Source organism: Rutidosis leptorrhynchoides, chromosome 5 (genome assembly GCF_046630445.1).
Source record: "Rutidosis leptorrhynchoides isolate AG116_Rl617_1_P2 chromosome 5, CSIRO_AGI_Rlap_v1, whole genome shotgun sequence".
NCBI lineage: Eukaryota > Viridiplantae > Streptophyta > Magnoliopsida > Asterales > Asteraceae > Rutidosis > Rutidosis leptorrhynchoides.
In genome coordinates this window covers 399,844,278-399,860,494 of record NC_092337.1, presented here as the reverse complement: position 1 = coordinate 399,860,494, position 16,217 = coordinate 399,844,278, and the positions used below count along the sequence as shown (strand labels likewise).

Below are 16,217 nucleotides of genomic sequence, written 5' to 3'. Positions count from 1 at the left end.
GCTATACTATTCATTAACTCTGATATGTGGTGGTTCATACGCACTTTTGATCTTACATGCTCTCTAACGATAACATATATTGGTCAAAGTGCTAGCTCCACTATCTTAGTTATGCATGATGCACAATAATTCTTATGCTTGCTATATACTATTATGTGTGCACTAACCCTTGATTGAAGGTTTATCTAGCTCGTTGAGTTCATATCACTCCTTACTTGATCTTATAACTGTGTATGTTTCAAGGGGGAGCCATAAGATCTTCTACTATGTACGATTCAAGGGGGAGCATAACTCTAGGGCGCGCTTAGTTTCAGGGGGAGCTAACCTTTTTGCTTCAACAAAAAGGGGAGAGAGTGTATGGTAAGTGATGTTAGCACTTATGTCGGCTTACATAACTAAACACATACTCATATGTTTGTCATCATCAAAAAGGGGGAGAATGTTGGTTAAACTTCAATTATAATATTCAAAAGTTAATCACTTTGTTTTGATGATGACACAAAAGATATAAGTGTTTAATCATATGTAAGACGACATGAGTTCATAAGTGAAAGGATCCGAAACTAATCATCCGGACATCGTCCATATAGATTAAAAACGAATTACAATAGTTGATAACATCGCGAGGTACTTGACCTCTATATGATACATTTTACAAACGTTGCATTTATTTCTTAAAGGCAATCTATTATTACATCGAGAGTTGACATATTAGCCTAACATTTTATAACAACCAAATGATCTAATCTGCCATTTTCATAACAATAGTCTTTAATGAACTTCAATGACTCGAATGCAACGTCCTTGTATCATAGCTTAAATGGTCCCAAGTAGTATCCTTAACATGAGCTAATGCACAGCGGAAGACTTAATTCGTACCTGAGAATAACATGCTTTAAAACGTCAACATAAAGTTGGTGAGATATATAGGTTTGATGCTAGCAGCGTTATAACAATGGACCACAAGATTTCGTATATAATCATTTCAATAAAAATATTCTAAGTGGTTGAGCACTTGGTAACCATACTTAACATTTAATCACGTCGCATATTCCCTTTAATATGAAATCTTACTACACCGTACCAAGGTGTAGTCGCAAAACGAAGTACTGTGCAACCGTTGAATACTGGTCGTCCAGTCCGGTTGGGGTTGTCAGGCCCGATAGATCTATCAACAGGATTCGCGTTTACAATACCGCTGTAAATATTAGTTACCAAGCTACAGGGAAGTATGCCAGTGGTACAACTCAACGTAGAACATATTTTTCAGTTACTTGTGTCCATATCGTAAAACATAAAATACATGTATTCTCATCCCGAAATATTTAGAGTTTAAAAGTGGGACTATATACTCACTGTTGTCTCGAAGATATATATATTTTTGACTTGGTCTTCCGGTTGATATCACGAACCTATCCATATATAATATATCAATATATTTTCATTTTAAACAAACATCTCGTATATATATTTATAATACTTTTAATACTTTGAATAATTCCTTAGTCCGTAGTTAGCGTTTCGATGTTAGTAATTCAATTTTAATGGTTCATTTTTAGATGTTTAATATACCCGCAATAAATAAACCCCCAACGAAATAAATAAAACTCCCATAAAACCCCATCGTATATGTCTTGGTCGAGATTAATCTTGACCCATGGTACCGGTGTTGTCAAATGACGTGTTGCGTACATAAAGTACCGGTGTTGTCAAATGACGTGTTGCGTACAATCATGGGATCTTATGATTAATCTTCTCGTGTTGTTTACGGGTGATCCTGAACCATATGAAATTGAATTATGAGTACATATATATAAAATATCATGTTATCTTAGAAATATGTGATTTATATCTTTTTTTCCAATTGATCCCGTAGTTGAAATGATCTAGGATAACCAATTTTGTTTCGGTCATAGTTTCTTCGTTACAAGTCCGTTTTCGTTGATTCAAATTGCCATCTTCTTGGATCGAGTTCTTCTTTAAGACTATGAACTGTAAATACCTTGGTTTGTATTCAAAATCATACGGCATAAGTGAAACATTAGTGAAACATATGAAGTTAAACATTTTGTTACAAAAAAAAATCATTTAATGACCATTTTTCTAAAAATACTTATACTTTGAAAAACCAAGTTTTACCTTATTAAATTAGCATATATTTAAGTTATATTACAGGTCTTGAAGTATTTTAAAAGTTAAGTTAGAAGGATCTATTTAGTTTGCAAACAAGTTTGAAAACATTCAAACTATGTTCTTGTTGTTAAACTTTTGTACCACAAAATAAGATAGCTATATATATATGAATCGAACAAGGTTATGAACATAGATTCTACCTCAAGTTCCTTGGATAAGTTTGCTGTAAAAGAGGAGTAAGAAGCTAGAATCAAAAGGGTGATAGAAGTGGATGAAAGATTGGAAGTAAGTTGGTGTTCTTGGAAGGTTTTCTTGAAGTGTTTTTGTATGGTTTTCTTATGGTGTTTATGTAAGGTTTTTGAAGCTAGATCTTCTTAGAAATTTACTGAATTGTTGAAGGTGTTTAAGGGTTATAAGTGTGTGTGTTTTAGCTAGGAGATTGAAGTAGTAAATGAATCAAAATGATGATACATATATACTCCTAAAAATGTGATCTTTAAGGATAACATGACAAAATTTTAGTTTGTAATCTTATGTATTTGTCAAACAATAATACAAAAGCAATTACCTTATACCTAGGGTAGTAACAAGGGCTGGTTAGGTGGTGATTTGATGTGTATATACCAATAGTAAATACGTATAGAAGCTAGGTATGATACGAGTACAAATACTCTAGATATACGTATAGAAATTTTGTGAAAAATGGAATGAGGATTCAAATATAGCTATCTTTTGTGAATACACTTATATGATTTTATGTATTTAAGTCTTAAAAGTGAGTAAATACATTACTTATACGATATATGTATAAACATTATAAGTCTTAAGTATTTATGTCAAATAACGTTACGTATAGTTATCGTTTTGAAAACTTAAGTTAGTAGTTTCAAAATATACTTATAACTTATAGTTTTTGATACAAAATAAGATATTAAAACATTCATTAATCATGTTAAATATGTATATATACATATATATACGCAAACGTATAATTATCATATATTGTATAGTTCGTGATATCGTCGGTCAAACTAGACGGTCAAACGTTGTGTAAAACTCTTTTCGGAAATATAAATCTCGACAATTTGGATTACTTATCATGTTGGTAAGTTTTAATTTATGTAAATATTAATCTTATAAGTATAGGACGATCGAAAAAAAATGCGGGTCAACTTTAGGGTTTTTGCTTATCGTGTCGGAACCATATAGAGATTAGAGTTTAAATTTGGTCGGAAATTTCCGGGTCGTTACAGTACCCATCCGTTAAAGAAATTTCGTCCTCGAAATTTGGTAGAGGTTGTCATAAATAACCATAGGAATGTTTTCATGACGAATATGAGGTAATAATGAAATTTTATCATTATTGAAAGATTTAGATAAAACGATTTGGTTATGTGAGACGCACGAGCGAAGCTATCACAAAAAAAAAAATGAAATGAGTAAATATGGAATCGTTTTTAATCGATGACGTGGTTTAGAATTGATTTCCGGGATTTAAGGGATTTAGGAAAAATCTTACGTAATAAGATTTGGTTATTCGGCGATCAGAATCTTCTTTGATTTAATGCGGTAATCTGTTTCGATTTCTCTGTCGGATATTTCACTATAAATCCACCCCTTCGTTTCCTTATTTTTCACAACTCGCATCTTCTACTCTTTCTCCTTAATTCCTACTTTAAGGTATCCTTTGAAATGCTTCATCCCGTTCTGATTTTTGTTATACTTCTAACTTTTATATCTTTCATTCTTCTCTTCCATCTACCGCCAGAAGAATCTATTCACTTTTATGATTTTCTTGGAATTATAATGTTTCTAATTCTCCCGTGTCTTTACGTCGCCATACGTATTGATATACATGGTTTGTAGTTTCTGGGTGGTTGTTGGGTTTGATATCTTTCCTTATACTTCGATGCTCCTGCTTCTGTTTTCCATAATCATTGTCATCCATAGTTAATATTCTCTCCTATTTGCTGTGATCTATACCCCAATTTCTATTTTGGGACTTTGTCCCTTCGTTTCTTCTTCCCGTCCTTGAGTCAAGCGATCAATAGTTCGGAATTCGTAGGTATAAAATTTGGAATGAACCTAGCTATTGGTTTTAGAATAAAATTGTAATGGCACGATCTTGATTCGTTAAATTACTCGAATATTCCGGAAAAATAGAACTATCAAGGTGATACGTTCTAATATGTTTGGAGACTTGATAGAATGTAAGAGCCGTGTAACATGGCACATGATGACGGTACTGTGAATCATCACATTCCATTAGAAACTTAACATGACTTACTGTAATATAATGAAGTTGATCAAGTTTCATTATATTATACTAATTCATGTATCAGTTCCCAACACTACTTCAAAACATTCCTATTTTAAACTTGAAGGTTTTAGAACTTAGAAACTAACACAGTTTCTTTTATATTGTAACGCAGATATTACGGAGAAATACATGATTTTGGATAAGAACAGTTGTGAGAATATCTCCAGAAATATGGAGGATATGTATAACAAAAGATATGAAGATATCTTATAATATCTAAGATAAGATGATGATGAAGAATATCATCGGGAAAGGTTTAGGATAAGGGGTAGGTTTTTTTTTTTTTACTAATGGTTTCAGCAAGCACTGAATCGTTTGAATCCTTTGAAAGCAGATTCAGTTCTTGTGATTTATCTACATCCTCCTTCATACTTTGCTCAATCCGTTTTCCAGTTCCAACTCTCCTCTTTTTCTAAGCTTTACCAATACAATGTACTTCATCATTAAACTTTTGACTGTTAAAGTCGTTTACAGTTTTTTTTTTTTTTTTTTTTTTTTTTTTTTTTTTTTTTTTTCTGCTTCTTCAGCATTTCAAGAACTACTTCATAGTCCAGGATGTTTTTCAGAACTTCACATTCGAAAAATGTAATTCTTAGGGATAGTCGTTCTCGGTATAACTGGGAGAATTTCTACGAGATTTTCAAAATACTGATTGCGGGTTTCGCCAAAGAGATAACGAGTTGCTGGTACGTCTGCTGATGATGTTGTGAAAAAGGTTCTCCGGTAACAACGTCGAAAGGACAAAGTATAAATATCGAGATTATAATAGGAGTAGTCTCACTGAGAAGTCGAAGTGGAGCTGTGACAAAATTAGCTTCTTGAAAAGGAATCGTATGATTGTTTTTGATAATGAATGATAAGGAATTCGACGCGGATACGTTTTAACTATAACTTCGGTTTCGAAAATTTTTCAGGTGCATCACTGTATGCATAAATCTTTCTTCCGTAAACGAGGTGCGGCTGGTTCAACTTCTCGATCGAGGTGTTTTCAAGAATCATGAAAAGATTTGAATGAGGATTATAATTGTCGAAGTACAAATGAGGTTTAGGATGAAATCAAGTGGCAAAATTGAAGAATTGTTTAGTTTCATATGTTATAATCAACATTTTATTTCATTTTAATTGTCCAATGTTTCTTCTTTATGCCACTTGTTGGATTTGGATAGGTAGAAAAAAATTCAAATATGAAATTTAAATGGAAATGGTTATTCTGGGGTGAACGGATACGTATATCGATGGTTGTAAGTAAAATAACAAATGACCGTTGAATCAGATTCAAGAATGTACAATATAACTTATTAATGTGAATTCTAAATATTCCTCGGGTACTACCCACCCGTTAAAATATTTTCATCATTATTAGTTTGTACGAAGGAATTTTTAATTACTATCTTTATGAAAATATACTTGCATATATATTTTCTTCAGAGATAATCATAGATTTAATGAGTCAATAAGATAATAAACTCATTTGATTTATCGTTAATTCTAGATTACATAATCTCTAAGACTTTAGAAATTACATAATCGTCATACGATACGTAAAGCGAAGATAATCGATGTAGAACGATATATAGAACGAAGATCATACTCGAAGTACAGATATTGAGTCGTGTGATGTTGATATTCGAGATACAGATTGTGATGTTGAGATTTTGGGGGTGACAAGAGTACTGTCGGCGTTGATGATGGTGGTATAGATTATGCTGCTGGTGCTGCTGCTGGTGTTTGTAACCTTCGCACCGTATTTTCTAAAGCCACTACCCGAGCGCGAAGCTCGTTGACTTCTTCTATTATACCGGGATGATTGACGGTTGGAACGAGCGAATGAACAAGATTCGAAATATGGGATAGTATGTAATCATGACGAGATACTCTAGAAATGAGCGAGAAAATGGTGTTTCGAATAGGTTCACCGGTAAGTGCTTCAGGTTCATCGTTAAGAGGACAATTTGGTGGATGGAATGGATCACCTTCTTCTTGCCTCCAGAGATTTAGTATATTACGAACCCATCCCCAATTCATCCAAAATAGATGATGGGAAATTGGTTGATCCATTCCGGTGACGCTGTTCTCGGAGCTCGAATGGAAATCCATATCGGCGTAGCTATCGAAGTCGGAGGAATTCGAACTGGATGAAGAATCCATCTTGTATAGTCGGAGAAGTGAATTTTTGGTTTGGAATAGATTATAGGAGTTGGGTTTGGTACTCTTCAATACATAATTTACATATGTATATATAATATCAAAATCCCATGAATTACGGAGAATCTTTGAAATACGTCAGGCAATGTCTATAGTAACAGATACGCTAAGATATGAATTTTGTCTATACACTATCGATGCACTAAATGCAGTAAGACGTGTCTAGACTTAAGAATGATAAGCAGGCAGTTCCCTAAGGATGATAAGCAGATGATTTCCGACTAGGATTGATAAGCAAAACTTTTGACAGGCAGACACGGTCAAAGTCCAGACTCACTTAATGTATCCTAACAACTACTAGTTAGACACACTAATGCAAGGCCTGGTTCGCTAAGACCAATGCTCTGATACCAACTGAAAGGATCCGAAACTAATCATCCGGACATCGTCCATATAGATTAAAAACGAATTACAATAGTTGATAACATCGCGAGGTACTTGACCTCTATATGATACATTTTACAAACGTTGCATTTATTTCTTAAAGGCAATCTATTATTACATCGAGAGTTGACATATTAGCCTAACATTTTATAACAACCAAATGATCTAATCTGCCATTTTCATAACAATAGTCTTTAATGAACTTCAATGACTCGAATGCAACGTCCTTGTATCATAGCTTAAATGGTCCCAAGTAGTATCCTTAACATGAGCTAATGCACAGCGGAAGACTTAATTCGTACCTGAGAATAACATGCTTTAAAACGTCAACATAAAGTTGGTGAGATATATAGGTTTGATGCTAGCAGCGTTATAACAATGGACCACAAGATTTCGTATATAATCATTTCAATAAAAATATTCTAAGTGGTTGAGCACTTGGTAACCATACTTAACATTTAATCACGTCGCATATTCCCTTTAATATGAAATCTTACTACACCGTACCAAGGTGTAGTCGCAAAACGAAGTACTGTGCAACCGTTGAATACTGGTCGTCCAGTCCGGTTGGGGTTGTCAGGCCCGATAGATCTATCAACAGGATTCGCGTTTACAATACCGCTGTAAATATTAGTTACCAAGCTACAGGGAAGTATGCCAGTGGTACAACTCAACGTAGAACATATTTTTCAGTTACTTGTGTCCATATCGTAAAACATAAAATACATGTATTCTCATCCCGAAATATTTAGAGTTTAAAAGTGGGACTATATACTCACTGTTGTCTCGAAGATATATATATTTTTGACTTGGTCTTCCGGTTGATATCACGAACCTATCCATATATAATATATCAATATATTTTCATTTTAAACAAACATCTCGTATATATATTTATAATACTTTTAATACTTTGAATAATTCCTTAGTCCGTAGTTAGCGTTTCGATGTTAGTAATTCAATTTTAATGGTTCATTTTTAGATGTTTAATATACCCGCAATAAATAAACCCCCAACGAAATAAATAAAACTCCCATAAAACCCCATCGTATATGTGTTGGTCGAGATTAATCTTGACCCATGGTACCGGTGTTGTCAAATGACGTGTTGCGTACATAAAGTACCGGTGTTGTCAAATGACGTGTTGCGTACAATCATGGGATCTTATGATTAATCTTCTCGTGTTGTTTACGGGTGATCCTGAACCATATGAAATTGAATTATGAGTACATATATATAAAATATCATGTTATCTTAGAAATATGTGATTTATATCTTTTTTTCCAATTGATCCCGTAGTTGAAATGATCTAGGATAACCAATTTTGTTTCGGTCATAGTTTCTTCGTTACAAGTCCGTTTTCGTTGATTCAAATTGCCATCTTCTTGGATCGAGTTCTTCTTTAAGACTATGAACTGTAAATACCTTGGTTTGTATTCAAAATCATACGGCATAAGTGAAACATTAGTGAAACATATGAAGTTAAACATTTTGTTACAAAAAAAAATCATTTAATGACCATTTTTCTAAAAATACTTATACTTTGAAAAACCAAGTTTTACCTTATTAAATTAGCATATATTTAAGTTATATTACAGGTCTTGAAGTATTTTAAAAGTTAAGTTAGAAGGATCTATTTAGTTTGCAAACAAGTTTGAAAACATTCAAACTATGTTCTTGTTGTTAAACTTTTGTACCACAAAATAAGATAGCTATATATATATGAATCGAACAAGGTTATGAACATAGATTCTACCTCAAGTTCCTTGGATAAGTTTGCTGTAAAAGAGGAGTAAGAAGCTAGAATCAAAAGGGTGATAGAAGTGGATGAAAGATTGGAAGTAAGTTGGTGTTCTTGGAAGGTTTTCTTGAAGTGTTTTTGTATGGTTTTCTTATGGTGTTTATGTAAGGTTTTTGAAGCTAGATCTTCTTAGAACTTTACTGAATTGTTGAAGGTGTTTAAGGGTTATAAGTGTGTGTGTTTTAGCTAGGAGATTGAAGTAGTAAATGAATCAAAATGATGATACATATATACTCCTAAAAATGTGATCTTTAAGGATAACATGACAAAATTTTAGTTTGTAATCTTATGTATTTGTCAAACAATAATACAAAAGCAATTACCTTATACCTAGGGTAGTAACAAGGGCTGGTTAGGTGGTGATTTGATGTGTATATACCAATAGTAAATACGTATAGAAGCTAGGTATGATACGAGTACAAATACTCTAGATATACGTATAGAAATTTTGTGAAAAATGGAATGAGGATTCAAATATAGCTATCTTTTGTGAATACACTTATATGATTTTATGTATTTAAGTCTTAAAAGTGAGTAAATACATTACTTATACGATATATGTATAAACATTATAAGTCTTAAGTATTTATGTCAAATAACGTTACGTATAGTTATCGTTTTGAAAACTTAAGTTAGTAGTTTCAAAATATACTTATAACTTATAGTTTTTGATACAAAATAAGATATTAAAACATTCATTAATCATGTTAAATATGTATATATACATATATATACGCAAACGTATAATTATCATATATTGTATAGTTCGTGATATCGTCGGTCAAACTAGACGGTCAAACGTTGTGTAAAACTCTTTTCGGAAATATAAATCTCGACAATTTGGATTACTTATCATGTTGGTAAGTTTTAATTTATGTAAATATTAATCTTATAAGTATAGGACGATCGAAAAAAAATGCGGGTCAACTTTAGGGTTTTTGCTTATCGTGTCGGAACCATATAGAGATTAGAGTTTAAATTTGGTCGGAAATTTCCGGGTCGTTACAATAAGCCTACATTATCTCTAGCAAAATACCAATACATAAATAATTAACTTGGTAAAACTGTTATGCGGCTGCACCACGGTCGATCGCGGATCTGACCGTAGATGTCCTGTTCCAACGGCTGCACCATTTTACAAAATTGTTGATCTACGGTCAACCTCATGGCCGACCGTGGATCGACCGCAGTTTTCACTGTAACCGAATTCAACCACTTTGAGTTAGACCACTTTGAGGCATCTATAATTTACAAAACCTTTTTAAACGTACTTATAATAGTTGCCTTCTTTGATTTCAAAAGAGTTTTGAATCAAAAGATGTTAATCTTGATTAATCACACCTAATGACACCTTAATGATGATTTAACTTGAAATAAGATTAAACACACAAGTGTTATATCTTTTTATCTTATTACATAGTGTCATTTAAACATACTAATAATAGTCATTAAAGTCCCAATTAAAGAGGTGCTCTCCCATTAGTTTTAAGTACCATTGTATGTATGTAAATGTAATTAGTTCAAGCTAGTTAAGGTTGTAACAAGGATCATTAAGTTCCAACTAGATTCAAACTAGTTCATTTGAGATGTAACAATGTTCCAAAGAGCAATATACTTCCATCAAAGAAAAGACAAGTTGGTGAAGACATGGGTATGAGGTTTGGAATGTAGTGATTTATCTCTTTATGATTAGTGCAACTAGTCAAAGATTTCCCAACTAGATTTAAACAAATCCAATTGACTTATAACAAGCACCAATTAAGCAAGATACTTCCATCAAAGATGAAGACAAGAGTTTAAAGATTTGGGTAATGAAGTTTGGATGTTAGTGGTTTGTCAAGAGACAAAAATCTGCATTTACCTTTTTAGGAAATCAATGACAATGGTCAAGGACATTGGACTTTCCTCTTTGGCTAGCACATGTCAACCTCCATGCATATGTCCAAGATCAAAGGGGTAATGGAGTTAACTTCTAGGTGTATTAAGCATATTTTGAAGGCTCTATATTGGGTAAAGAAGGCAAATATTCAAAGAAAAAGGAGCTCCAACGGATATGTTGAAATACTGACAGAAGTTGTACGGCTGCCTGCAAGGTCGACCGTGCTTCGACCGCAGTTTTGTCTGTCAAGTTTTTCTTGGAATATAAATACACCTCTTTGCCAAACTAGAAGACTACCTCTTTCCAACATTCTTTCAAAGTCATATCTACTGATCTCCCAAGCCTCAAGCACATATCAATGGAGAGATTATAAGAGAGAAAGAGATATTCTACTTACACTAAGTGGAATTGAAATGTAAACTTTGTACTTATCATTTGTATCTTTAAGTTTACTTTGTAAGATACTTCCTTAGGGGGTCAAGAAAGTTAGATAGTTCTTATGATAGGAAACACCATCTTACTTAATGATTCAACTTCCTTAAAGGGATCTAGGAAGTTGATCAATTCTATTGAGAATTAAGTTGGTGTGACCTATTGATGAACTATGAGTGATTGTAAGCTTAGCTATAAGTTTAATTGTAAGCTATCTTCTTAAAGGGATCTAGAAGGTAGTTGTGATTTCACTAGGCTGGAGCATTAAGATCTTGTGGTAAGAGCATTTGGTGTTTGTGAATTCTTCAAAGGGACGTAAGGGTTCATAAGTAGTGGCTTATCGAGGAGCTAGTGTTGTATCCGGACACTCTACCGGGTTTGGGGTATCATAGTGAAGAAAACTCTCAATTCGTAGAATTGGGGAGTGGATTAAGTTGAATTAATTAACATCCACCCGAACTACTATAAATCCTTGGTTTGTGCACTTACATTCTTTACATACTTGCATTAACAAACACAAATGCTTGCACGCTTAAAACTTATGTTTTGATTGTTAAATATTTCGAAAAAATTTTAAGAAACCACTAAGTAACTATTCACCCCCCTAGTTACTTACACCTCTGTTGACTTTTATGTAAAATCTTCTGATTTTGTTACCCCAAGCCCGATGGACATCAAGTGGAAATCAGAGTCACCACCGGATGTTCAAAATTTAGAGACACCAACGGGGAAAACATCTAATGGCATTGCTGCTATGAATATACCGCGAATGGAACCTCTTTAAGTGATTATAGAGTTCAAGTAGTCCATAATGTTTAGCTTTTATGTTTTGCCAATCGTTTCAAATAAAGATGTGATCAAACTGTTTAGTCTTCAAGATCTTACAGGATGGTGACGTCTCACGTTTTAAGTTTTTATAGATTTCTTGTCCAAAGCACCGAATTTTCCTTATTTTGAATCGAATTACTAGCTATGTTAAAGTTTCCTATTATATAAACTTCTTATGAATTTGTTATTATTCTCTGAAATTGCATTGTTTATTTTTATGAAGTTGAATTTCATTAGCAAAGATCGGGTAATTTCACGTGCAATTGTGTTAGACTTACGCTTAACAATTGAAAGCTAATCTGATTGTCAAAAATCAGAAGCTAAGTATCTGGTTAATGATATTGAAACTATGTTACATTCTTATGAGGCTGCTCCCATCGTTGACGTCCACACAGCCGCTTAGGCCACCGCCCACATGGGCGCCGTTGGCAGTGATCCGCCCAGAGGGCCGCTCAGACCACATCCCTCCACTTCGTCCCTTCCACCGTGCTTTTGTGAAATATTTGAGGACGTGATCACTGAGATTATTTTACTTTTATGTTGGTTTTTTATTTTATTTTTAATTTTTACACCAGAAGATGAAATTGAGGATAGAAATCAAAAGAGGTTGAAATTAAAATGGAGCATGTTGAAGAAGATGAGTAGTAGAATGGTGGGTTTCAGAATTTGTGTGGTTACATTTACACCACATCATATAGATTTCATTTATTTTTATTTAATTTTTTAATACTAACCAAAAAAATTTGTTAATTTTAAATTAGAATTGATTTAATAATTATATATTTATATATAATAATTATAATAATCCGGAGTAATTTATATTTGATTTTAGAAAAAAGTAAAAAGTAATTAAAATATTGAGGAAGGAATGTCATGGTTGGGAGTGTTTAGTCCTGGGAAGGAAGTGTTGATGTAGCGTTAATGTGGCGCTGAGGACTTAGATGGAGGAGTGTCTCCATTGCGTTTTTGTTATTTGAAATAATTGTGCCGTTGGTCCTTCCATTTTACTCCAAAAAGCTAACAGCGTCCCTCAGTTTTTTTTTTTTTTTTTTTTTGGCTTTCAGCGTCCCTCTATTATCACATTTTTTGATTAATCGTCCCTCCGTCAACTTTCTGTTAAAAAAGTCCGTTAAGTCATGCCATGTGACTTGCATGTGAGGGTACATTCGTCTTTTTACTCTTTTCTCATCTGAATTTGAAGCTTGTTCTTCTCCAAAATTACAAACCCTAATTTTCATATCTTTTTCCCAAAATTAATAACACCTCAAAACCAAACCTAATTAACAAGAAGACTTCATTATCAATACCAAGTTAACAAGAAATTCAAATTATATGTACACAAATAATCCATTACCTACCCTTTTTTGGGCAAAGATAGATCAGATGCAATAATTTTTGTCAAAGGCTTTCTTGTAAATAAATCATTTATGCCCATTTAGTTGACGAAAGCAATTTATGTTTGCTTCGATGTTTCATACTACTGCCCAAACATTAAATTTGATATAATATAATGGGCAATCAGGCCTTTTTTGTACAAACTTAGATTTGCATTTAAACAAAATCGTTGAACTAACAAAATTAGATTTACATCAGGTTCAATCTTTGTACAAAAATTAAAAATCAAAATAGGGCTCATTAAAAATTACTTGAAATCACCACCTGCTATTTGTCTTTGTAGTTTGTAGATCTGAAAATCAAATTTAATGCCTCTAAACCACCACTGAGTTCAAGCGTAATTAATTGCAAGTCACCACCGCAGTGTTCCGACGAAGATGAAGATGATAATGACGACGACAGTCCATTGTACGGTGAGATCTGAAACATTTTGTAATTCGATCTGGAAACAATTGCGCTCAAGTGTATATGATTTATGTTTTTTTAGATGAATGAGGAGTATCAATTTGTGTACGAGGACTATCAATTTGTGTATAAGGAGTATCAATTTGTTAGTGATTTTTGGCTTTAGATTTCTATGAAATTAGGGTTTGTAATTTTGGGGAAGAACAAGATCAGCAAACCTTAAATTCAGATGAAGAAGATGAGTAAAAAGACGAATTTACCCTCACATGCAAGGCACATGACATGACTTAACGGACTTTTTTAACAGAAAGTTGACGGAGGGACGCGTAATCAAAAAATGTGATAATAGAGGGACGCTGAAAGCCAAAAAAAAAAACTTGAGGAACGCTGTTAGCTTTTTAGGGTAAAGTGGATTGACCGACGGCACAATTATTTCTTGTTGGGTCTTTCTGTGGAAACCTCCACGAACAATCGTCGTTTTTTGATTTTTTTCGCTTCTCACAGCTGCTCTTTCCACACCTCCGGATATTATTTATTAACATTGTTACATACTAAAAAATCTAATTGCATTCCACAACGTCGATGTTCTTCCCCGAAAAATCTCAGTGATGACTATGTTGGTTGTAATTTGTAAGTAAGTAATGACATACTTCGTAGATGTATAACTGGGAGTTAGCCTGATGAAACTCCATAAGCAATGTGGATGGTATGTGTTACAATAATGATTTAATGTTGTTCCTCATGCAGTTTTATTTTGTATATTACTACTCGTATTAAGTATTTAGTGACAAATTCAATTACAAATTTTCTAGATCGAGCTCGCAAGATTGCGGGTATTAAAGTAGTATAAATATAAATTAAATACAGAGTATAATAATCCAACCAAATATACATCTCAAAAACATTATCTCATTTCATCAAAAGCCGTGTAGTACTACAAAACAATTAACCAATGCCTTCTTCAACCTCCAAACCTCAACCCTCCGATCACCTCCAAACCCTACTCGAATCCGCCCGTCCATTCCTCCGCGGCGAGCTCCAAACAATCAACGACAACCTCCCGTCCCTAATCGCCGTCCTAAAATCCGTCGGTGCCGGTGAATGCTGGCACAAACACGGCAGTTTCCTCGACCACTTAATCGACATCTACCGTATTCTCAAACTCTGGAACGCACCTGAATCCGTATGCCTCTGCGGCCTATTCCACTCCGCTTACTCTAATTCCTACGTTAATCTCGCCATCTTCGATCCGTCAACCGGCCGTGACACCGTCCGTAACCACGTCGGTGACGCCGCGGAAAGGTTGATTCACTTGTTCTGTACCGTTTCCCCCCAAAAACTGATTCACGATGACTTATTGTTCAAGTATCCTGATGAATCAGAGCTGGTGCAGCACGTTAAGGATTCTGAACGAAGTATGATCGATGCATGCAAATTAGGGTTTACAGACGTTGCGTGGCGAAATAAAATTCGGTCGATTTTGCCGGAAAATGGAATCGTTATGAAGCATATAAAGACCGGTGAAGATGTGCGTTTATCGAGGAGAATTGTAGCGGTGTTTTTGCTGATGACGATTGCTGATTTCAGCGATCAATTGTTCAGTTTTCAGGATGAGTTATTTGAGAACGATGACGGAGCGTTACGATTTTCAGGGAATAATTTAGGAAATGCGTTGTGGCCGGGTGATGGAAAGCCAGGGTTATGGATGAATTCGTTATCTCGAGTGGGGGCGATTTATTTGTTAATTGTTAGAGAAGAAGAGTTGTTTTTAATCGAACAAAAACGATTAGGGAAAGTTAGTAAGGATCGAGACGAAGAAATCGAGCTAGTGGTACCGCCGATTTTTGAGAATTGTAGTAAGGTTTTGAGTGCGAAGAATCAAATCGAGGCGCGGGATTTGTATTGGGAAGGTGTTTGTGAGGTGTCGAAAAGGGGGTTGATTGGGTGTGAAGATGTGCTGAAAAGAAGTGTGGAGTTGAATCCGTTTGTTGGTGAACCGCGTGTCGTTTTAGCGCAGATTTATTTGAGTCAAGGGAGGTTTGAAGAGGCCGAAAAAGAGAGTGAAGAAGGGTTGAGGGTTTTGTTGGAATGGGGTAGTCCATGGGATAAGAGAATGTCATGGGAAGGTTGGGTTTCTTGGTGTAGAGTTTTGGTTATGAAATCGAAAGAGAAATCGTGGCCCGATACGGCTTGGGGGATCCTTAATTTAGGGCTCGTTCGATAGACGGTTGCAAACACTACGATACGGTTTGATTACGGTTGCAAACACTACGATACGGTTTGATTACGGTTAATATGGGAGAGGTAAATCAGAACCAAGTATGTTACAGTAAAAGTTAGGTTACTTGAATAAAACAAACAAAACTCGTGTCTTTGTAACATGTAATGTATTTGAATGTTCTAAAGAAATTGTTATACTGTGGTAGCATTGTTCA

General features: G+C 34.2%; 1 protein-coding gene across 1 annotated transcript; it reads left to right on the top strand.

Annotated features, from left to right (window-relative positions):
• Positions 1-14,665: 14,665 nt before the first annotated feature.
• On the top strand, positions 14,666-16,207 carry LOC139847195 (uncharacterized). Its single transcript, XM_071836832.1, has one exon. The coding sequence runs from the start codon at positions 14,735-14,737 to the stop codon at positions 16,004-16,006; it is 1,272 nt and encodes a 423-aa protein (XP_071692933.1). The 5' UTR covers positions 14,666-14,734; the 3' UTR covers positions 16,007-16,207.
• The last annotated feature ends 10 nt before the right edge of the window (positions 16,208-16,217 follow it).